The sequence below is a fragment of the Coloeus monedula genome, assembly GCF_965178545.1.
Source record: "Coloeus monedula genome assembly, chromosome: Z".
Classification (NCBI taxonomy): Eukaryota; Metazoa; Chordata; class Aves; order Passeriformes; family Corvidae; genus Coloeus; species Coloeus monedula.
This window is the reverse complement of record NC_138822.1, coordinates 38,054,442-38,079,964: the sequence shown is the minus strand read 5'-3', so window position 1 is coordinate 38,079,964 and position 25,523 is coordinate 38,054,442. Positions and strand designations below refer to the sequence as shown.

The following is a 25,523-nucleotide window of genomic DNA, read 5'->3' as shown; positions in this document are numbered from 1 at the left end:
AGGAGGAGAGTTCTGAAGGTGGTATAATTTTTTTTTCTTTTCTCCCTTCTTTTAGGTCTGTTAATAAACTTCTTTATATTCTTTCAAGTTTGGTGCCTGCTTTGCATTTCTCCTAATTCTTATCTCACAGCAGATAAACTGTAATGAGTATTTTGGACCAAACCACTACACTAAATTGGTGTTTCCGCCCGGTTACAAACCGAACCCGTGACACCCATATCCAGCTGCTTTCCCAGAGTGACCCAGAGCCAGCTGTAGGTTATTCGGCAGATAATTGGCCTGTGTTACTCCTCCCTGCCTACCCCTTCCTCCATTGGCTGTCACCCCTTCTCCCCACCCCAGTAACACCCCCTGGCTGATGTATCATTGGTTACTGTGAGTTTTCCACGACTCCTTGTCAGGGTACAAAAGCAACCTGCCAGGCACATGGTTTGGTCTCTCCTCATGGGTTCTTCAGCCTGGAGTAAGCTCTTCTGCCCCCCGAGAGGCCCTCTGCTTTATCCTACCTCCTTTGCATGCCAGCCATTGGGAGTGGGGCAAACCCAAGCCGGAGATTCGCCTGTTCCCCTGTGCACCACGATCAGACTCCATCTGTCCTTGCTTGGGGCAGGCAGCAGTTTGCGTGGTACCAGGACAACATGCTAGCTTGGGAAGGTACCATTGCATCTGCTAAAGCCAGCAATTTAATTCTGAACTGGAGGTTAAATGAGATATCAAGTTAAAATTTAGTTTTTTAGAGGAGATCAATACATTTTGCTTCAAATTAACATTTTGAATCTAGACATCTCAGTTTTATTCATGCTTCCTTGCTGAATTATTTTTTTGATAGTCAAATAGTTAGCTGGTACGCATGTTTTGAACACTGAAAATTTAAGGTGGCATTCAGAATATGCTTTGGCAATAAATCTTGTTTTGGGAGCCATTCTAATTCACTGTCAACATAAAGCTTTTAGTAATAAGGGTTGTTAGACCCTCCGATACATAGATGAAGTGAGACTTCTGGAGTTAGAAAATTGTTCAGCTTTGTGCCCAAAGCAAATGCATACAAGAGTTGTGGTTTTACTACCCATCATTAAGAGGAAGTTAACTGGACAGCCTAATCACCTAGCAGCTTCCACTAAATTCTTTAATGTGCCTTTGAAAATCTTTTCTTTAATGTAGAAATATCAATGTGTAAGGAAATGTTTTCCCCAGATGCTGCCTTTATTGTGGGCAGCCAACTCACAGAATCTTTAAAACTTCCAGGGTATACAGTATATTTATTGAATGAACTATGCTGTATCTTAGAGCCAACTACCTTTGCTGTTTTCACTTGAGTATCACTTTGGTGGCATAAGGTTTGCTGTTGCAAACTTATTTGCAATACTTTTTTTCCTTACTGGAAAAGTTTGGATGTGGGAATAGAAATTCCTCTTACTGGAATCTAGGGAAAGAGAGGAGATATCATTGCTGTGCTGTTTTGCTCCCTCTCAACCTTTCTTCAAATTTCAGGTTCACAAGGTATTTTGCAGGTTATCATTGTGCCTCTGTATGTTCTGTTCCATTACTATCCTAAGGGGGTGACCATCCACTGTTGGAGAATGGTTAGGGGATCAGGGACATGGATCATTGATAAAGACAGATCAATAAAAGAGCTGTACAAGCAAAGGCCTGCATGAGAAAATGCCTGTGTGAGAAACAGGCCTGAGAACCAAAAGGGAGTTTTAAGGAGGTACAGTGCTGTGCTGGTAAGATGTACTGACCATGAGAAGGGAGGAGAACTTTGATTTCTCAAGTCTAAACATAAATAACAGAAGCTTGCCAAATGTAGTCTTTTATCTAACCCAATTATGTAGAAGTAAGGATGCACTTTTGTAAGTTTAAACCAATTAAAAGGACTGATAAGCATATACTCTCACACTATATAAGTGCCTCTGTATTGCCAATAAATTAAACTTGCTTTATCAATCACATTGATTGTCTGCATGTCTTCCCCCTGCCGAAGTCAGCAATTATCCACTTAGTGCATTTTTGTGCATCAAATCTCTCTTGAAAGAACTAAATAAGGCTGATTCAATCTTCATTATTCTGCTACAGGAACCAGCCCTGTACCCCTGCTACATCTTTCAGTAATGCATCGCTACCTCTCGCTAATGCTCTTCCCAGTCCACACACTTCCTCTTTCAATTCTTAACTTTCAGGCTTAAGCACATGACATTTTACAAAGCCCTAAGAATCAACATAATTCCTAAATAAAATCTTTGGTTTATCTTATCAAAGAAAGATATTAAGCTAACTAGCATGGTCTAACTTTGATAAATCTTTCATATTTAATCCAAATTGTATTTCCATGGTTTGTTTTGAAGACTGTCATGCTATTGAGTCTAAATTAATAAGTTTGTAGTTGCAGAGAACATTTTTACTTTCCCTCCCTCACAAAATATTTCTGCTCCCAATTGCACAATATCCCAGGTGACCTGGTGAAATTATTCAGTCACCTTATAGACAGACTTACAGTTTCTTAAGTAATTTTTAGGCTCTCTGATGAAAATTACCCGATGTCTTGGTGCAGATGTATTGTTTAGTTCCTGTTAGGTGGTTACTGTCTATCATTCCATTAGCTTTTACCTCTTTCTGTGCAAGAAACGTAGTTCATCTTAATGAAAACAGAGGTCGAGTATCATTGACATAGGAAAATTTATCTGTATCATGCTAATCTTGACTCTGCCTTTATTGCGTTTTCATTTACATGGTTAAAGAACTTTTTCAATATTTCCTTTCCAAAGTCAAATGCTGTTTTGTCAGCCTTCTGTTTGTTTCTAAAGTTCATTACTTTAGTTCCTCTTCTCTCTTGAATATTCTCAAAACCTCTATTAACTTAATGCTGTCTGGAGAGAACCTGAATTACTGTTTCACTATTGAGTTCACTAGTTTCTGTCTGCTAATTTGGTTTTCTATAAGAGAAATAAATTTCAAAAGCCAAACTTAGGGAGCTAAGAAGGCAACTCATTAATATCCCCAGTTTTATAGGGTGCCTAATTTAGGCCTAAGAGGCCTAAATTGTTTGTGTGTTTGGTTGTTTTTTGTGGTTTTGTTTTGTGATACAGTTACTGCAATATAAGTCAAAAGAATAATAATATGGTATATAATTAGGCCTATAATTATTTGTGGAAAGATGATCTATCAGCAGTTAAATTCCTGGGTTTTGTTCCCCTTAGCATCATTATCAATACTATATAGTAACCTCCAAATGTTACATAAATTTCACAATTCTAATTTGTGTGAGAGTTCCTGCCTGACAGATCTTTGAGGAACTCTACATGTATCCGAATCTGAGATTCCTTTCAGTTTTTCCTTAATGGTGCCAACTTTTGGCTATTTATGTCACAGTTCTTTTTGGCATGGTCACCAGTTCACCATGAACTTAGCTCTATTTTACCGTCATTTCCAGGTATACAATTTCCAGGTATACTTTACAGTTGCTTTTATTCATGTAAAACTCCTGTATGAATAAATCTTCAGGAGAAGAACAGGGAGGAAAAGACATGGGGGAAATGACACCTTGTGCTTCATAATTGCTGCACCTAGGACTTCTCAGTCAATCCTTTTTCTCCCACAGTTTCCCTTCCTCTCTTCTTGGGACCTTTCCTACCTGTTTTTGCCTCCATGTAAAAAGTTAATGACTTTAATTATGATGCAACCAATTTTCTGGTTTAGGTTTTTTTTTTTTTTTCAATTTTTTTCATATGCTGGTCATCTCAGATTTCAAATCCAAGTTAGTTACTCCCCCATCGTATTAGCTCAGGAACAAGCACCAGGCAGCTTCAATGAATGGCAGGAACTTCTCCACACCCAGACATAGTTCAACTACTGCAAATAGTGACCAAAGGAAGAAGGACTTGTGAGACTATTATCAAGAATGGGTCAAGCACACCGTTCTCCACTTTCCTTCTGTCTCTAATTCCTGTGTTTGCTGTCGCTTTTATTTTACCTCCGTTGTGAAAACCTGCTTTGTTTCCTTCATTATGTGTGGCAGCTGTAACTAGCAGGCATTTGTCTTCAATCTCCGACCCTCAAGACTTGTGCCCTCCTCAGAACACGAGTGTATGCGTTTACTTTAAGGATTGAACAGCTTTAATGATTAACATCCTCTTCTCAAAATCTGATTTTGCCTTGACATTTTCCTTTTCCTGTCAAGCTTCTGTATGTTTTTTTTTATCCATTGAAGTAAATACACTTTAGAAATGTTTTTCAGTTTATAAATAAGCCAAATGAGTCACAGAGGTAAAAATGTGCTAGCTAAGAACATTCACCAGGTCAGTAACAGCTAAGAATAAAATACAGGTCTCTTGACTCCAATCCAACATATGTTGGATCACCCTACTTTAATGCATTGAAATCAGTAAAATGGATGACTTGTTAAGTTGCTAGTTGGTACACACAAGAATGACAGGAAAAGGCATTTAAGTTGGAGCACAAGCTGGTGCTTGTATATGTGAAATACTTGTTAGCTAGCCTGTAAGTTAAAACAAGAGCACAACAACGATTTCTAGGTAATTGTGCTGTGGGTGCTATAGGTGAATTTTTTCTTTCTCAGTATCAGTTATGTGTGTACATTTTTGTTGCCCTCCAGAACTCATGCTTTGTAAAATGGGTTGAGATGATAACTCATCTTCCACTTGCCTAGCCAAGAGTACTTGGCTTCCTGTTTGAATCATTCTCGATGTATCTTCTTGCAACTGAGTGCGTGTGCCCTGAGCACACCTGGTCCTCACTGCAACCCCTGAAGTTAGCAAGGCATGTGACCTTTACTTCCGCCTAGTAACTTGGTCTCTAGGAGGGCTGCCTCAGTCTGAAGGAGCTCAGTCGAAGTCATTTGCCGTTTCTGTGAAGTTGGGCTCAGACAGAAAGAGAGACAAAGGACATTTTGATGTTACAGTCAGTTAAAGCTCAGTGCATGGTGTGGGATTTGATGGCCTGAAACCAGGAACATCTCTGTTGTCAGATAATGACTGCTAAATTAAATTCAATAACACATTATAGGAGGACAGTCTGATGATTTATTGGTACTCAGGATGAGAGAGGAGGTGAGGCTTCAAGCCAGATTCCTCAAGCCTACCTCAGGCTGTAAAGGCAGGTGTTAGTTTGTTGCTCTCCTGTTGGCTTTGTTGAATTTATTCAAGTGCCGCTGCTTAAGGCTATTTTTCTGAGTCTGTTCTACAGCTTAATGCCTAGGGCCTTCTCTCGAAGTACAAGAGTGGGTTTAAATTTCAGCATGAGACAAATGAAGCAAAGTCTCTCATTGCTGGGGGAAATGCCCTGCCTTGGGGATAGTGTGAGAGAGGAAGGGAGAGAGAGAGTCAAAAATAGAAATAAAAATTAAGCAAAGGCTGCTGCCAGCTGTCCTTTGAACTGGATGCCCTTTCAGGCAGCTGTGTTTGAACACCAGTTTTAAGTGTCCAAATACTGGAGTGGCTTTGACAATGAATCTCTTTCATAGAACCACTTAAATGCAGCAATAAGTTCATAACTATATTTTGTGAATAAAGTTGGATTTCAAATACACTCTTCTCCTCAGAATTCTGTTGTCACTCCCTGTCTGGCATGCTGGCTGTTTTGAAAGACATTCTACTCATCTAGCCAAGGTGTTTACTTGTATTTCATATTCTCCTTCTGTCCTGTTCTAGATTTGACCTTTTCACAAAGGTACTTCATAAAAGAATTCTGGGTATAAAGATTGGATGAAGTCAGATGACATTGGCTATTGGCAAGTTAACTACTGTTTGCCAGATTTTTCAGAAATATGCATGGAAAAGGCTTGCAGGTGACTCTTGAGAGATTCTGTTATAATCAACATAGAATTAGCATTTCAAATATGACTTACTGATACCTAGGTGTGATGAAAGTGGAAGTGAAATCTGAAGCAAACATATTGAGACGCCTGACAGTTTATGCTCTTTATTTTAAAGCAGGTGGATGACCACCATTTATGAAATAAAGCAAAAAGATCCCCAGTTTCAGTCAGATGCAAAAAAGTGCCATCTCTTCAAACAACAGACTGGCTTGGTGTTGGTATGCCATCATAATCATCTGAGTAGTGCTGATACTGGTCAGTAAGAAGAGGCTGATGCAACTCATCCTTATTTTTCTTGACACGTACAATACATGCGGCAGCAGCAAAGATAATTGCAACAAGAACCAGTGCAGTCACTATTGCAATAGTTATCATCTCTGTGACATGGAGAGCCCGACCTACAAGAAGGAAAACAAAAGACAAAGATATTAAAAGCAAATGTCAAGTGTATGGATAAATATCAGAGGTTCAGACTGAAACTCAGCATTTGTCATTATTCACTGAGCTGGGGAGTAGAACTAATTCAAATCTTGTTTGATAATTTTTGTTGAGAAATTAGAAGATTTAGTGAGAAGTCTTAGTCTATCTTGCTCCTCTCTAAGAGCAAGGTCTCTCCTGGACCTTTCTCCTGCCACCTGGTTTGTGAGGACTTGCATTCTCTCTATGAGTTAATGAAGCTATTTGACATAGGAATAAGGACATTCTGCAAGGTTAAGATCCAAATATGAACTTCTCCTAAAATTGAGAACCTCGTGCTGGAACAATCTCTGACCAGTAGCTATACCACATCCCAAACAAATACCAGAAAATAAGGCAGGAAAGGAGAAAAAGGCCTTTACAAAGACAGCAGATATTGTTGGTGAAATTTGAATAAATGTCAAATGACAAAGATACTATTAAAAAAAAACAAAAAAGGAGAGGAAGTATCTAGGTTGCACAGTTTACCTGGCCACTCGACTTCATAGGTGTATCCCAGGTTTTCTGGTGCAGTAACAAACATTTCATTATTGGTTACTGGAGGCCAGAAAGGCACCATGTTGTACTGTCGGTTATGTCCAATAGGGGCATTCTCCAGTGGGTATGTTGAGATATCTAAATTTGAAAGTCAAATCACATTTTTGTAAATAAGTTCAAAATAACTTGGACTACTTTTTTTTTTCAAACTCAGGATTTTGAGTACCCCAGTATTCTTTTTCAGTTGTTCCAGATGGATTGGTTTTCTAGTGTGACAGATACAAAACAGATACTCTGCACTGTCGAAAACCAAGACCACTAGTATTGTCTTTGTTTTTGAATAGAAACCACCAATAAATTTTTAAAAATTCTGCCTGTGTTGGACTTTTCATTTCTTCTGACTTGGAAAAGGAGAAATATGGAAAAGACTTTTTTCTACATTCTAGCTTTGCCTGATTGTAACAGTGATGAGCAGCTCTCCCATCAGGAGGACAGTTGATGTAAATTCCAGTGGAAGTTTTGGCAACACTGTGTTAAATCAGAAGGAAGTCAGCTGAATTAAAACAGAAAAACCACAAACCAAACAAAATCAAACCATCAACAACAGCAACAACAAAGCTCAGAACATGAGAAAAAGAAAGTCCTTCTTGGTTAGATGATGCCAAACCGTGTGATAGATCATGTAAGAACCACAAGGAGATAAAATTGCTCTCTGAAAGCTGATGTGGGAAAATTAAGTGAGGCAGGTTGTGGAAGCTGCACAAAGAAGTCTCATTTGTGCAGCAACAGTTGTTCTTCTGTAGAAGAAGGAAGAGGCATATGGATTATCCTAAGAGGAATCCAGTTGTTGCATTGTGCAGATGATTATATTTGCTGCATGATACATAGACATAAGGGTTAGACTGAATTCTCCCCCTAGTTCACTGATGTCAGTCTCCTTCCCTCTTTATTTTTTTTTTTTCCTTCATTCCTTTCAGATCCTTCCTTCTATTCTTCCTTTCTCCCTGTTTTTCACTTCCTCTGTTCTTTTTGGAGTTAAAAAAGCAAGGGCAGGAACAGTAACCATCCTTTAGAAGTATATGGAGTTGGTTACTGAATGCTGGTAGTATATTACAAAGGTGGTAAAAATGACAAGAAGAAAATAGTTATTTAGTCCACACAACAATGGAATGTCCTTCCAGGGTTACATTGTCTTTGCTCTATGGAGACAATATAGTCCCACATAATGTTTTCTTGAGTTGTGCCTGGTCTCTCTGACCAGGTCCCTTCACAGAGAGTGATCTGCCAATGAATGTCAATGGGGTGAGGAAGAGTGCTTGCTCATTTTAACTTTGTCGTTGTTAACTCTACTAACTGTTAAAATTCCAATCCTCTCTCCTAAAGTTAGGGGCATCTTGCTGTCCCACAAGAAGGAGTTGAGCTCCTGTGACTACAGAGACAGACAGCCACCCATCCTGCCTCTGTCCATGAGAACGTCTTACCTGCAGAATGCCGTCTCAGCCACTCGTCAAAAAGAGCATCTGTAAATGTGTGCAGGAGGACAAAAATGGGATCATTGGGTGATAAATGAGTTTGCCCTCCTGTCCCGTTCAAAAACAGATGAGCCAAGTTGTGAAGACTTCGAACTGCTGGGTCATATTTTCCTGAAGGATCACTGTACCCTGAATATGCAAACAAAGAACACGAGAATTCCACTGAAGATTTTGTTTGGAAGCTTCAGTTCAAGATGAATACTTTTTTTTTTCTCTGAAAGGCTTTCATGCTGTTGTGTTGCTTTGCTTAAAACAAATGGGTAGCTAACTCTCTACCTACTGACATTTGAGAAATGTTCCTGGAATGCATAATTTTCAGATAAAATAGCCTTTATAAAAGAATGCTGAGAATGTGGACTTCAAAGCTGCTGGGTTCTACAGCAAAAATGGCCAAAATAAATAGCATCCTAGCATGAAAATAGAGGTGTATATTTAGACCCTACATATATTTCACCATACTAAAATAGTTGCATGAGTTTTGTAAATGGTTACTAAAGCAGGTGTATTTGCCATTTATTCTAATGAGCTAGCTGTTTTGTTTCCATACATTGTTTCCATGCATACTAGGAACATGTATCAGAAAAATTCACATGTTCTGATATTGTTTATTTTTTCAGAGAAGACAGACTGTAGCTTTGCTAGTGCCCAAAACTCCACAACCTTCATGTCAGATGTTAGGATCTGAAGCATCATGAAAACTCCTCCTGTGTTTGAGCTTTGGCCAGTTGTTCCAGAGAGGGATACATACAACTAATTGTCTAAAGCCATGTTTAGACACCTAGGTATTGGTAGGCAGGGATCTGAACTGTCACTTTGTTACCTTTTCCTGTTAAAAGCTCTGGATTATTAAGGTATAGAAGAAGTTGTCAGGATACTGTCTGAACAGTACAAATCAAACCTTTAGGCTGTTTTCTCTGTTGGGGGGGTGTGTGTTCTGGTGCCAGTGACAGAGAGTTTAATTTTAAATGCACAGAGCTTATACAAGAACAGTTTTATGACCCAGAGAGCAGGGCTAGCATGTTTAGCAGTAAATCTTGTACCCAGACCTCAATTACTATTTCAAATACCGTTGCACTAAGTACTACCGAAGCTTTCAATTTATTTTGCTTTCTTTTGTTCGTTTTAATTCAGATACAAGAGTAACTGCTAGATGCACTTGTTTGCTGCATTTAGGGATGCAGTGGCATCAATCCAAAAGCAAGGACTGTCTGTTTTCGGCAAAAGCAATTTATTAACTATGTTTCAGGAACCTAAATTGGTTTCTACTTAGTATACCAGCAACAGAATCTTGAGACTTTTGTGCATTTTAGGAGACATAAGCTATAGCTATAATGTAGTTATCCAGACCTTATTTCCACTTAATACTGAGCTAATACTTAATGCTGAGAACAATGTGTTCTTATTGTCCAACAGCCTGTCTCCAAACTCATACTTCCAACAGGAAAAATGGCAAGTCTGCTCCTTGACCTATTTGGAGTTGTTCCAGGTCTATTTATTTGCCATGTTTACCTTCTACTGTGTTACGGAAACTGTCTGTTGAATTGGAATAGAAAGGAGGAGTGTCAAATACACCAACTTCCAAACACTGGGCAACATCCTCAGGCTCTGGGAGACGCTGTACCATAGGTCGTGCTACATTTCCAGCAGGATTTCGTCGTATGGGACCACCCTCAGTGCCTGGAAATGGAGAGAAGAGAGAAAACAAGGTGCAGAACAGTAGGCCACAGAATGAATACTTCTCACGACTGAACCATGGAGAAAAAAAGTCCCTCACAAGTGACACACAACTGAATGAACCAGTCAGTTCCTTATGTCAGGCAAAGAATCTCCATGGGGTCCTGTGTTCTGGATTCTCTGCTCCAGGATGTAACAAATCATCTACAAGCTTCTTACTGAGGTTTGTTGTTCTCTAAGTGAGTTAGGAAAATTTTCTACAGATTTTCAATGTGATTTCCTGATGAGACCTAGGCCAAGATTTATGAGGATGTCCTGATAGGGTAGCTGGGGAAAAGATTATGTAAATGACTAACCAATATTGGGGGGTTCCTATTTTTTCCCCTATTTCCATGACAATGCTTATATAAGAAACTTACTGGAATTTTTCAAGTTCCTGTAATTTTGTTGGGTGTGTTAGAATCTGGTATTACTCACATTCAAATCATGGTCCACATAATATAGGGAGTTGTTAGATGTTCTCATTTTAGGACCAGAATGGCATAAAGGTGATAAGTGGAGTAGTCAGAAGAAAACTTAAGCTTCAGTTAAGAAATAACACTGCCAAACTTAATGATTTATGGTGCAGGAGATGATAGGTACTGCATAAGAAGGGAGGGCAAAGCATTCACATTTTCTTGTGCTACAAGCTCCCGATAGTATGTATTATTTTAACAGACTGATGAAACATGGATCAAGAATATTCAAAAACCACTTTAAGACTTTTTGTCTGGGAAAAAACACTGCAATGTAAAGTATTATATTTATTTATTATTAAGAGAATTTTCTCTCCTGATATCTTCCATCATTCATACTTACTGTTACAGATGGTTCCCAAAGTTTCATAATCTTCTACATTTTCACATAGCACTCGCCACTGAGAGAAGATTGAGTTCTGGCTTATAAGAGAGACATCAAAATTGCTTCTAGCTCCCATCAAGTCATCTGAGCAGATATCACATGTGTTTTGTCCTGTTGCAAAGTTCCAGTAGGGCAGTCCAAAAGTGGGGTCCTGTAGCATGTTCTAAACCACATAAATACAGTGTTACTATGTGTGTGACACAGACAGCTATAATATTTACTGCTAGAAAAATGCTAAAAACCAGCTAAATACATCTTAGTAAAAGTCAGAATCCTGCCTCATAGAGGAGAAGAACTCTATAGAAAATTCATGTGGAAGCTTTTGGTAGTTTTTCACATTGATACCTTTGTTCAGAACAGAGAGCTGGACTACTGAAATGAGTCACGGTCTCCTTCACTAATGAGACAGTACCTTTTCCGTGAAACCATACTGTGAGTTGTAAGAAACATAAATTAACACTGAGCCCCCATTTTCCAAATATTTTTAACGGCCTGTCAGCAAGAGCAGTGTTTGTAGTGTACATAGTAACTAGGTGGACTGTGGAACAACTGAAGGAAATGTAAAGAATAGGGATACCCTTTTCCAATTGCAATTGTTTGGTTCAGGTATGGGTCAGAGTTGAACAGTTCTGGAGTTAGTGAGGCAAAATTACTTTGACTAATGATCAAGTCCACTGACATAAATAGGAATATATATTAAATCACAGAGAGATAGAACTTCTCAAGGCTTCCACATGGAGAAGTGCCACTGATGACAAATATGTGTCTTGGAAAGGACTTTGTGCCTCAGCTTGATGTAAAGCAATTAAAGCTAGTGAAAACACTGAAGTGATTTCAGACACTATTTAGTCCTGACCTTGAAAACTTAATTCTTTTTTTTTTAAGAAGGGTGATTGTCCATAAAATTCTATACCCTTTTTATGAATAGGTCGGAATAAGAGAAGAGAAAAAAGAGAAGCACTAATTTATGGAGCAGCTTATAACAAAACACTGATTTCTCTAACCAGTTACACAAATAAAATGTGATTCTGAATCCCTAAGCCATCCCTGTTATCACTTCAGAATTTCTTCTGCTTTGATTAATGTCATTCAAGAATCAGGGCCTTGAGATTAAAAACACCACTGGAAATAATATTGTTGGTCCAATAAAATGTCTTATATCTAGAATATGTTACATTTTTTTCCAAGAGATTTTTATGGAAATTTTACATTTTCTATTGCTCTAATTAAAATACTATTTTTAACATCCCTATAAAAATGACAGTCTGAAGCCTAAATGCACTCTATTAAATTTAGTATACCAAATTAGTTACTGAAGTTGAAGCAGAATTATTTCAACATGTAGGAAATGGTGCTATCATTTTTTGCCGCTGTAATATGGAGAGAAGTTCTTTAACTGTACAAAACATAGCATGAATACCAGCCAACATTAACACGAACTTCACCTGCATGTCTCTTTCAAGCTGCAATAGATGGTACCTATGCCATGTGACAAAAGCTGGTCCCTCATGAGAGAAATCAACTCCTCCAAAACTCTGCTGCCCCGCACCAAGGAAAGTCTTCCTGACAGAATAATAATGAGACCACACAAAGTAGTTATAAATGGAGATATTCTCGAACTGAGGTGTGTTGCCATCAGGTCCAAAAATTTCTTCACGTCTTCGTGTGGCAATAACGATGTCAGGATGGACTGTCATCTTGGCCTGGTGTAAGGCATTCACAAAGCGATTCCTTTCTTCTGCACTTAGATCCAAAAGATTCCTTCTGACTGTGGTAATACAGAAGAAGCAAGTTACCAAAGTAATAGACACTCAAGTCTGATCTCACAGAACTTATTTGTTGCATTCCTAATAATTCTGGGTAAGTCCCTTTTTCTTGAAGAATTCACCCTTTTTTTAAATTGGGGAATCTCACTGAGAATAAATAGAAGATGTTATTTATTTTGAGAAAAGCTGAGGTAAATTAAAATAAAGCCCCAATCCTTGCAATTTTAGTGCTTTTAGAAGTACTGTTACAGTTTATCTTTCCATCCTGCCAGAGAAAAGTTCTTGGTCATACAAATATTTCAGAACTTCATCCAATATACTTAAGGTTTCTGGTGGTAATACTGTACAAGAAACGAATACTATAAACCAATTTATAATAATCAGAAACTGTCTGTTTGGCAATTTAATGAAGAATTAATTTTTTTATTCTTGAACCTTTGTAGGAAAAAGGGCAGATTCACCAGTGAATTATTGTGAATTTCACACAGTACAGATCTCTTTAATGTCATTAGCTGACGTTATTAACAATTGCCATATATTAATCCTTTTTAGAGGTATATCTCAAAATAATAAAAAAAAACATTGTCCACATATAGAGAGTGAAACAAGGAAGAAAACTGGCCTGTTGAAATACCAGTATTTCAGCAAGAAGTACAGAGTTCAGATCACCCCAGTCCTTCTTTCACCTGGTCTGAGAAGATTTCAGGCTAAGTTTAGACTAAGATGAGGATAGAAATCCTCACAGTTGTTAGTCAATATTAACTTATTGTCATTATAAAAAATACAGTTAAAATCTGTAATTGTCCAAGGGATAGATTATGTTGATACAAGTAGCAACAGATATTCAACATGAATCTATATGAAGAATAAAAGTGAATTACATTTCACTAAAAAACGTTGATTCAGTGAGGGATATTTTAGCTTTTGGGAAGTTTGAAGAAATGCTTTCATGAAACAGGAATGTCATCCAAGGACTGCGTATCCTGAAACATGCTTTTCTGTTTTGCAGAACTGAACTGACAGGCTAGCCCTCATCACTGAAGTGTTGCATTTTTTGTTTTTGTTTTTTTGTTTGGTTAGTTAGTTGGTTGGTTTGTGGTGTTTTTTGTAGTGTTTCAAGTAGAGAACTGTTTACATAGGCGTCTTAACATTTTTATTTTCAAAGTATATGCCTGAGCCACAGCAAAAAATTGTGACTATTAATGGAGTTAGTCATGAACTGAGAAGATATGAAGACACCAAACTGCATTTTACAGCAATTTAGTATGGATATGCCAACAGTAATCCAGTAATTATTTCTAAAATCTGAGCAGATGGGGCCAGGTCTATAAATGGGCAAAAGAGGTGAGCTCAATGTGGAAACTTAAAGCATAATAAGAAACTAATTTACTCTTTTTAAACTCATGTTATCATGTATAATATATCTGATTTACTTGGCATTTTAATGCAATGTAAAAGATTTAATGAGAGAAGAGTAAGAAGTGCTCTTGTACATTCTAGAAAATTAGCTAAAACTGCTGTTTGCCTATCTCTAGTTTTACCTTGTTAAATTTGTGTGTGTTAATATTTATCTCTTGGTTATTCTTCAGAGGTATTATCATTATAAAATAGAATAGGCCTGAACACCAGAGAGTGCAGTCTGGCTTAGCAGACCCAATTCAGATGTAATACTTTCTGCTTTCTAGTTTAGTTCTTGAAGCTCTAAGGCTGAAAATAACCAATTCAAATATATTTTTCATAGCCATCAATAAATTATTACTAAGGAATTGTTAAAATTTGATTTGGTAAGTGGTGCTTTGTTAACCCTTGTTGGAACATGCTCTTACATTCATGGAATATTCCCTTATGTGGTGAAAACGTCCGTGCTGATTTCTGTTTCTGCAAGAGGCACTGTACATTTGTGCTAGAAACCTCTTGTTTCACATATCAGCAGAACCCGTTGTTCATTTGGGGGGAATTATGGATTTTACAGGATTTCAATGACATCTTAAAAGTGTTTAAGGTTAAAAATAAAGATTGAAATCTTGTTCATTCAGATGTTTTTCAGATGAGAACAAGGATCTGTCCCCAAGATTGTTTGTCTTTTTAAATTTACCTATAATATTCAACATTTTTCTAGTCCTGCAAAGATTTAATATACATTTTTTTAAAAATTTAAAGATCTGTTTAGTGGTATGCTAGACTAAACTGAAACTGGAGAACTCTCAGAAAGACTTACCATGCCCTGGACTGATTCATTTGAACAGTCCATGGTCATGACTTAATGTTTTTAAAGATATTGATAGCGACAAGGAGAGTAAATATTTAGTGGAACAGGTACATAGTTTAGAATTATAATAAGGAGTTTTGAATGAAAAGAACCGCTGCCTCACATAATAGGCACAAGGTGTTAAATATGTCGAGGTACATATTATTCCCAGACACACTCACAAACACATATACATGTCTATATATATTGTTTTACTCTTAAATAATTCCAAATAATACTTTTTTTTTTTTTTTAAATTTATACATTCTGTCCTTTAATGGACTTTCCTAAATTGACTACAGGTTTCTTTTCTTCCTTTTACTGGCTAGTAAATACAAGTAATTGATACATGTGCTGAACAGCTCACCTAGCACTTCCCTTAATAACCTCTCACAGCATACCTTTGCTAAATAAATATAATGGACATTTTGTGTCTTAAAGAGAAGAAATAGACTAGGTACATTTAGAAACAAGCACTGACAACGAGCAACTTTGATGTCATATTTCTGATGCTCTTACCTATACTGATCTGTTGGCTACAGGTAGGTCCAGTCCAGCCGGGTCGGCAAGAGCCGCAGTTGTAGCCAGAGAAGTTCCCGTTGCAGCGGCAGGTTTGGTTGAAGAAGCGGATGGGCCACTGCTCACGGTCATCCCGCCCGTCGTGGATGTACTGTGGGCCGTGGGGTCGCGAGTCGACCGTCACCTGTACGCACCGGCCCCTTCCCGTGGACACACCACACCGGTCAGTACCTGGCCCAAACACAGGGAAATAGTCTGGGCAACACATGCCGCTCCTCAGGGACTCAACAGTTGCGCACTGCCGAGGGAACTGAGCTCCAGCTCGACCCAATGTGCTAAGCAGAAGGAGCAGGGAAAGGTAGAGCAGCGTGGGGATCCGCATGACAGCGGGTCAGGCAGAGCCGGCTTGTTCCCAGAGCTGGCTGTCCACACGCGCTGACTTTCCTGTGATGGGACACCTAGCTCCCCCTGTGGAGAGACAGAGAGAAAGAGAGAAAGCAAAATAAAAACAAGTGATACAAATCTCTGGGCTACCCCTTTCACCCTAGAAAATTCCTTCTAACTCTACATTTCAATACTCTGTCTGAGAAGGCAAACAACTCTGATCACAGACACTAATATTCTTCTCATTATCTGCACAAAAGATAGTAACTAAGTAGACCTATATTTGCTCATTAACTTATAAATTCTTCCAAAATATTCATTCACATTTTACGCTTGCTAGACACATTTACTTCACTACCACAAAATTCTAAAACCTGTCTAAGGCACCAGTTTTCTGAAACTTTTTTTTCCACTCCTCCTTCCCTCCCCCAGTTCATGCTTTTTCTGCATTTAACTAGTGTGTCTTGTTCTCCCCGCTGTTTTCTTGCTGTTCTCCAGTGACAGCTCCAACATAAAGTGAAGCTATACTTCATGCATTGTACCTGTTTTCTCTTCCTGGTACCTCTCCACTGCTGAGATCTGGTTCTATCTCGGCACGTCCTATGACTGTCTAACCTGAAATAAGCACAGCTAATTTCTCTCCTGGTTCAGTCTGCTTGCTAATCCTTCTTGTACCAACACAGTATGGCTTGGCCTCACCCTCCTTCCTCTCTTAATCCCCTTTCTACTTCAGTGCATTTCTCTAGACTTTAAGTACTTGAACAGCACATGATTTCTTTCATGCTTATCTCCTTGTGATTTTACAAGTTTTAGCAAAGGTCAGAGACAAATACTTGAATTCAAAACAGATCAAATGTGAAGTCGGGTTTTTGTTTTGGTTTTTTTTTAATTACTTGCAAAGAAAGGCTCACTTGAAAACAGACAAAGAACACTGGGGAAAATCACATTTAACAGACACTTGGGAAAAATTCTTAAGATGGCATTTTCAAGATCAGGCTGAAGTAAGTGACTAAGATACGTTACTTATAAAATGAAAAACTCCAACCTTAACCTTACATCTTTCAGTTTAACAATTCATTTGATACCAAAAAAAAAAAAAAAAAAAGACAATCATCATATTGGAATTTCCTTAAATACTAAGTTCTGAGCAGGTGCTATGAAGGGTAATGAAACAAAGAAATTGACGAAACTCTCTTGAATGAAAAAAATGCTTCTTTAATCTTTGCAAGGCTGATTTCTGCTGTGCAAAAATGGCCTTATTTGAGCTATTACTGTCTTTCTTAGCTTTCAATAAGGATGGATTTCAGTGAGGTGGAGATATGTCAAGTGAGGTGAAGATATGTCAAGAAACATCTTAACTGGCATCAAGACAAAACATTAACAAGTTTTCTGGGAAAAGGTTCAATCTCACTGTAGCTGACATCAAGCAGAAAATGGATTACCTACTCTTTCTGCTTCCCTATATGCAAGTCATAATGCGAGAGTGCACCCAATTCTGGCAGAGCAAAGAAACAGGTTTTTTGTGCGTTTATTCTTGCCGACCAGCCAAGCACCAGAGCAGTGAACCTTGCCCTCTGTGCCTTGTATAACCCAACATGCTTGCTTCAGGGTAGGACCTAGATTTTTAGTACACTTCTCTGTCTCTTTAATTCATTCTCCATTCACAGACAGGAATATTTGCTAATCCTCAAATGAACCTCTTTTCTATTCTTACTTCCACTTCATTCTCCATTTTAGCCTACATTCTCTTCTTTACTAGCTTATCCTGCTTCTTTCCAAGCTTAAACCTTTTCTCTTTGAACATGTCTTTTGGGACACATATGACACAAATGCACTGTTTTCACATCAGAAGGTAAACCAGAGCTGGTAAAAAACCTCTTGAAGTTCACAGAAGAAGCATACAGGTTTTAGCTATGAATATTTAGCAAATACAGCAAATTCGTAATAAGCTTAAAAGGAATAAATCCCGCTCCTTAGAAAAAGCCCCAGTAAAACAGAGCAAACAGATGTACTGACTGGGGTTTCCTGGCATCATAAAACTTCCCCATATATTGGTGTGCATGATTTAGACCTTTTGTAAACCTCCTGCATAAAAACCAGCTATGAACGTTTTACAACAGAGATGCACTGCTGAGGATCATGTCCCTTCTTTGCCCCCAGATGTTCCCATGGGTTTCCTGTTAGAAATCTTGCTGAACCATTTGGTGGAATGCAATCCTTTTTATAGTCTTTATTTTGATATTCTTGCCTTTAGAGATATTCTTACCTTTAGAAACTCCTGCTCCCCTATTGTGCCTGGAATGATTTGATCTTGGAGATTATCCAAATGCACATCTGTGTTTCTGTGGCTCAGTTCAGAAAGGGCTTGTCTACAAAAGCAAGGCAATGAGGAAGAAGTCAGTGTGTGAACTCCTAGCTCACTAATTGCCTGTGTGGACTGAAAGACCTGAAAAGAGAGTTAGTTAATATGCTATATATTTGCATATACCTTGCACTATTCTCCTTTTTTTTTTAACAATAGTTCCTGATGCTGGGAACAGATCTCTATGCAGACACACAAGGTTTAGCTGTGGTCAATGCCCTAAACTACTGGAGAAGGTTATAAAAACCTAGCCAGTTCAATTTGTGCTTGATGGAAGCCAAGGTACCAGTTCTGACCTACTCCATGCCATCAGCCATCCAGTCAAACATCAGCTCTCTGCGAGATACCCTATGGTCTTTACTAAGAGCTGGAATACAGGCATCTGTTTGTTTGAAGTATAAGAGCACAGTATTCATTCAGAAGCTCCATTCTTTAACACATGAAAAGACACATGATTGCAGTGATACTGCTACGTGCATTTTTATTCCTGTGAAACAGTACCTTTAAGAAACATTAAAGGTCAGTGCCAGGAAACACTGGCACTCATGGAGCATATACAGCAGAACAAGATTGCCTATTCAGGTAAACTGTCTCTTTGTAGTTCTTCAGTTGTCATAGGCTTCTTCAGCTCTACGCATTTGAATAAGTACTTTACATTTTGAGTTTTGATCTATTTCTTCTATTTTAGCTGGTATGTTCTAGCAGTACTACCCAAGATTAATGTAAAAGAGAGCAAAATTTACCTACTTTTTTGTGTTTCCTGAAGAGTAGTGGAAAAAAAAAAAGGAAAAAAGAGCCAACCATTTTAATGTTTTTCTAGTATACAATAAGCAATAATCAGTTAAAACTACTGTCTCAAGGCATCAGTAGACAGCTGCAGACTTTACATCAATCATCCAGATTTCAGGAAATAGTACTGGGGTTTCATGAACAGAACATGTGGATCCAAAAAAGTATTAATTTATAAATAAATTGTGAAGTGACTGCAACAAAAGTGATGTTAATTGATCTGCAGCATTTAATTTTCTGTTTCTAATCGGAAAAACAAACAATGAGAAACTTATTGCTGAAAATCTTTTATTTAGTTTAACTTTTGCAGTGAAATTGAGACAAGGTGGTCTTACTGATATTTATGATGCAAACTTTAGAAGCACATAATCACAAGGAGCACATAATTTCATTTTTCCCACAAACCTTAGGTCTCAGCAAATTACTTTGAGCTAGAGTTAATGAGTGCAGCTATGGACATCTAAACCTCAGTGCTTTATTAAATAACTAATTTGCTGTAGTAGAAAGACTGTGGACCAGCCTCAGATAATGGAAATCAACGCAGACCCATTGGTTTTAGTAACACATAGAATTACGGTCAGCCGGAGGGAGCTTGGCTCATTTGTGTAGGTTAACCTTCAGCAGGCTTCTTTGCAAACAAGAACAATACAAAAATAATGCTGACTGTTAAGTACTTGCCAGTTAATTCTACAATGTATTGTCCTAGTCTATAGTATCTCCCTTTTTGTTAGACAATTGAAAACCAAACCAGTGGTGAATATGAAACTTCACTTAGTGAAACCTTACAAAATCAGAAATACCATTCCAAATAATAGAAATAAAAAGATTTCTTTTTTCCATTGTTTGGAGTGAGCATAAGGCTTTTACACATTCATTAAATTGTTTTGTCTCCTCCTTGTATCTTATGTTGTGTCAGATATGGGAAGTCCCACAGCAGCTAAGACATATCTCATACGTGAAGCAATATTATTCATTTTTCTAGGAAATCGTGCATATCGTGCACTGTACTCTACTGTAAGATTGAATTCTGGATTAATTTAAATTAAAGGAGTAATAATTACTAACCTTTCTTATTGGCAACAACTTTCTCATCTTCATCCAGCAGACTGCATGATTCTTACTAAGTACTTAAAGTACTCTCTGAGAGTTTTACTCTCAGATTTTTAAGTACTTATTTTTTCTTGTAAATAAGGTAAATTCTACTTTCATCTTGAGAAAATATGTATTACTTTTCTTGAAAGCTGGACCAACTATAAATCCATGTATAAGAAAGATAAGTGAAGAAAAGGACAAGATTTTTATCTGAAGTTTTGATAACCTGATTAAAGAAAAAAATATTAAGTCAAATAATATTTTAGACGAATTGATAATGCTTTTCTTTAAAGTATCAAATTTTCACGGTAAATCTTACACATGCTATAAACAGTTTAAGCATAAAAAATAATTTCGGTCATACCTACTCCATAATATGTTCTATTCATCTAAAGTTTTAGCCATGTACTTGAATGTGTGTTATAATAATGCTAAAAATTTCTGAACGTTTCCTCTATGTTTTTGTTATTATGGAATGATATCAATGAGCTACAGTATGTCTGAGAAATGAAATTGGCCTGCAGTTGCTTCTGCAAAGTAAAGTGCAGAAAATTTAGTCTATCTTTGTAGTTCAAAAGTTCACCTTCAGCAGGGAAACATATAGGTAATTGGAGTCTTTATTGCTTTCACCAAACACAGTCTAGTGCCTAGAGAGAGATCTGCAGTTGCAAAATGATGCAATAGAGATGACAAATGACTGCCTACAGAAAAATGAGTGAGACCTAAAAGAGTGTTGCAGATAGGCATAAAATGAAAATAAGTAGCACTTTTCTAAGAGTTTGAAATAGCTGCAAAATTGCACACATCACTTTTGCCTCTTGAAAATGTATGTAAGGTTTGAAAGCAGTATTTCAGAGAAACAGTTGACTGACAAAGGTACAAGACCAGGTAGAGCTTCCAGAAAGCAGAAAACATGTTGTTGAGCCTGGAATCATGAGTTTTACATATGAGTGACTCTTGGTGAAATCTGAGTTTCTTAGCAGCCAAAGGTGAAGGAACTATGGCATGCTCTAATCCTAGGAACAGCCATGGTATAAACTTAGCTTTGTGTTGTGAGCAAATACTGTGAACACTGCTTTGAATGCCACAATGCAGTTGCAGCTGGGCCACTGAAAACTGTGAACTACAGAACAGGAAATTGTCTAACGTAGTGTCACATGGTCATTGAACCCAGAATGGCTGTCAGTGAGGCCGGGAGGTAGGGGGTGTCTCTGCACACAGGCAGAGTTTACAGAAATTAAGGTGTTCATCACTGGCAGTGCTGTGCACCTGCCATGCTACCCCACGCTCTCGTCTATCCACCTTCCCATGCTCCCATCTATCCACCTGCCAGTGTAATGTTTGGGAAATTTATCCTCGTCTGATTCCACTCTGGGGAGCTGCTAATCAAGTAGTATTATATGTTTTGTTCTTATTGTAGATGCATTTTGGGCAAGACTACAAGCTACTGAAGTAAATGGAAATTTACTTCTTACTGATTTAAAAGTTAGCAATGTAAAAGTCATTGCCCAAACAAACCTGAAGTAAAACAAACCCCAAATCAAGGTAGATGATTCTGTCAATTTGTATTATCTACTCTCCTGCCTTTTCAGACCAAATCATCTTCAAGGGTGAAGATGGTGTTTGTCTAATACATTTTATCCATTATAAAACACCATGAAATTGAAGGCATGAGAGGTCAGGTTATTGTTTGGAGTAAACTGTCATAGCTCCAATAAATTATACTGTTCAGGAAGTGCCCATTGATGTCCAAGAAGTTACAGTAATTTACATTTAGTAAGAGTTAAGTCCTCTGTGTTTTAAGAAACTGAATCTGTATTTTTCTCTTTGCTGAAGTGTTTTCCTTGAAAAATTATCTTCCAGTGTTACAAATTGAAAGACCCACTGGATTATACATGCTATCATACAGCATTTTGTTCCAGGCCTGGAAAATGAAAAAAAAACTGGCACAAGATTATTTTTTTTCTTAAATTCATGTTGTTCCATTGATAGACACAAAACCTTTTGACTGAAGTCAATAAATTGTGCACTGGGTAATATAGATTAATTAAGGTATTCCTTGTGTTTCACAGATGAAAATACTTCATAGGGAATTATCCTACCAGGCTAATATATGATTGTTTTGTAAGTTATCTTTAAAGAGTAGTCACTGATGTATTTGCAAAGTAAATAGCAAATAGTTCTGTGCAAGGAAAGCCTCTTAGCTATTTATTGACATAATAATAGCTACTGTCTCCAGTGTCAATGTTTTTCTCAGAGCCCACTGAAATTAATAGTATTCTTTCTTTTGACCTTACTGGACTGTAGACCATGTCCATCATGACAGATTTCTAATATGCAACCACAAATGGCTTGCTCTAAGAAAGAGAATGTTAAATCCCCCTCACAAGCTTTCTCAAAGCTTTTATTTTTAGCTTAAAAACTTTGATGAAAATTAGGTAACATTTATGGGTTAAATGGATGAAGATTTTTTAGTTTTATGGAAAATTTGTGACATTTTTATCATGTCAATAGCTTGGGAAATGTTTTCATTTGCTGCAGTAGAAGCTGATGCTGGTGCATTGGAAACCAAGACTAAAGGATACAACTGAAATGCTTCTGATTAGAGAAAAAAGAGGTGCTTTTTATTATTTTTATAATCTAGATATCATGATACAAAGCTCTATTTTGCATTTTTTCCACCACTTTAGATAAGGTCTCACAATTGTCAAAAGCTATGAGGAAAAACAAGGGAGGCTGCTGCGAGTGATGATGTTAATATCACAACAGTGGCAATCTGTCCTTTAAAAGCTATCCTTTGCCAAAACACAGTGCTGTCCTTTTACTTACCGGAATGAATATCTGCAGATCTATTTCGAAACTGAAGTTCATATTTATTATTTATTAATATGAAAGTTCTCATGACACTTCTTTTGCAACAAAATGATGGAGTCCTTTATCAGCATTAGTCTAAACAACTGCATTAAAGCCATTTAATATGTCACAGTATTTTAAGTCAAATAGGATAGTTCCATTCATTCCATGATGCTGAGTGTTGTATCACGTGGTTACTGAGCCATTTATTCTGAAAAAGGAACAGTGTTTTATTCCAGTTTTAACTGAAGTTGATATATGTATAAGAATTGATGTTAAGGAGTACTAAGTCCCATAAGTAGAACATAACCCTTGGGAATTTCATTTTTGAGTAGTCCTGGTAAATCTCATTAATACTTGATCTTCAATGTCACAGGTCAAATCAAAATCCTTGATGTACCTGATAATGTGTAAATGATATTTACATTATCCCTTACTGTGTATTATGAGCTAGCTCATAGCCTGCAAAAAACTTTTTGTCTTCAAGAAAAACCAACCCTATTAGACCCTGCAACATAGTAGGAAATCTGTACATTGAAATCTAAGCAAGGAATACAGTCACAACTCCTGTACACAACAATTTTTCAGTGTTGTCTAGATGGATTTAGGGTTCTCCTTTGGTTATATTTCAGAGGAAAATCTCCCTGAACAAACCAAAAAAGAAATTCTGTCTAACCTTCCCTTCTGTGAGCAGTTAATAAAAGGCAAAATGATGAAATCTTTTTGATGATGAAACTACCATCACCTGCTCAGAAATCCTTAATTGAATGAAAATTTAACAGTGAGAGTAGATACACTAATGCTAAGCCCTAGGTGATCTCATATCACAATAAAAAAGATCAGCTATGAAATGTGATTCAAATATTGTTGAAGTAATGGAAGTTAAAACTGCAGGTGTGCATTTCAGGCAAGGATCATGGGCTACTTCTAAATGCCGTGAGCAGTAATGGCTCCAATGTGCAGAAAGATTTACAGGTATGTCGTAGATATCCTTTAAGACTTCATAATATTTTCCATTGACTAGAAGTCCCTGCGATAACTTCTCAAGAAAATTACTGAACAAAGAACTCAAGAGGATCAAACAAGCATGTAAGAGAAATATGTCTAATGATGGCAGACATATATAACTATAGTAAATGTTGAGCTATTTGGTGAATGAAGTACTCATGAAATGGGTGATTACTCTAAATGCAGCTTTTTCAGTGTAAGAGGATCTTTTTAGGTAATAATATTTCTTTCACTGTTTTTTGTCAGATATAAGTGACAGAACATTTAGCCATGGTTGCTTATATCTTTCTGCATTTTTTGAATGAACTTGTTGATATGCTTTTGATAGCTTTTGGAAGAAAAAAATCACTCTTTTAAAGACTACTCAGTTGATGGAGACTCCTATTAATTCTATCACACCTTCTTTTAAATAGATAGTCCATTAAGTTTTCCATATTTTTTAAAGGGGGGGATTGATGTTAGGTTGACCAGACTAGTTGCCATCATATTTGGTTTTGTATGGTATTTTACCATCAGCACACTTCCAGCCTGCTAGCATCTCAGGCAGAAATGATCCCTCAAAAAATTTTCAGTCTTGTTTTTAGTAGCAATAACAATTTTTTGTTGAATCTTACAAAGCTCTTACCACCAGCTACATCTTGTTTCATAGAGTTGAGCTGTTTACATGCATTCCACACACTTTCCAGAGTATGTAAATAATATTTATTCTTCATCTAAGGATAGACTTGAATGCAGGAAAAACAAGGACCTAATCTCTAACAAATACTGTTAAATTTAAGAAAAGTAAGACAGCTTTTTGCACAAATTTATATAGTAAACAAAAAAAAATTTCTACTTGAAAAATTAAAGAATGAAATCCCTTTCAAATGTTGCAGTTTCTTTGCACTTTCCAAAGCTTTTGGAATGCATTGTAGCTCTTCAAAGGTAGTGCCCTTCATTTTCCAGATAAAATTTCCTCTTTTGTTTCCTCTTTTTTTAACCTGTGCTTCTTCCTCCTGTAAGACTGCAAGTGCATCAATCACAATTCAAATTATATTTTTAAAGCAGGGTGTGGGTGGCAGTGGGCTCATAGATAAAGTCATCAATTAATTGTTATTGTTACTGCATTTAGAACCCTTGTCTAGGAATCAATGGTGTCAAATATGGTAAAAAACACAGAACAAAATTAAACTTAAGAAACTACAGATGTACAGAAACAGAAAAAAACCCACACAGGACAATGCTTGTGGTGTTAAAAGGGTGTAGCTTCAGCAGAATAGCAGACTAGCTATTACTAGTCCTTTTAGTCAACATTACAGCTATGAAAATTTGAAGGATTATCTGTGAAAAAGTATTGTATGTGCACATAGGTGATCCTGCCAAGTCTGAATGGTGGCCTAAAAAGAAGCAGAATGCATTCAAAAACGGAATAATTATGTCTGATCCTGTGGGAGATAAAAATAGGTGACATGGTTATTCATAGTACTGAGTGAAACATGGTCAGTAGGGAGGGAAATAGGCATGGAAGTCTCTTTCAAGCTAACAAAATTAGCTTTTGTTTGATAGAGAAGTCAATGCAAAGGATGAAAAATTATTAATAGCAAAAACCACATAGCATTTGAATATCATT

At 37.2% G+C, this 25,523-nt stretch overlaps 1 protein-coding gene across 1 annotated transcript; it reads right to left on the bottom strand.

Annotated features, from left to right (window-relative positions):
• Positions 1-6,025: 6,025 nt before the first annotated feature.
• On the bottom strand, positions 6,026-15,808 carry TYRP1 (tyrosinase related protein 1; the record flags this gene model as incomplete). The annotated part of the gene is made up of 7 exons (XM_082300967.1): positions 6,026-6,231; positions 6,779-6,925; positions 8,269-8,448; positions 9,829-9,996; positions 10,852-11,056; positions 12,339-12,661; positions 15,427-15,808. The coding sequence occupies 7 exons, from the start codon at positions 15,806-15,808 to the stop codon at positions 6,026-6,028; spliced, it is 1,611 nt and encodes a 536-aa protein (XP_082157093.1).
• Positions 15,809-25,523: the final 9,715 nt, after the last annotated feature.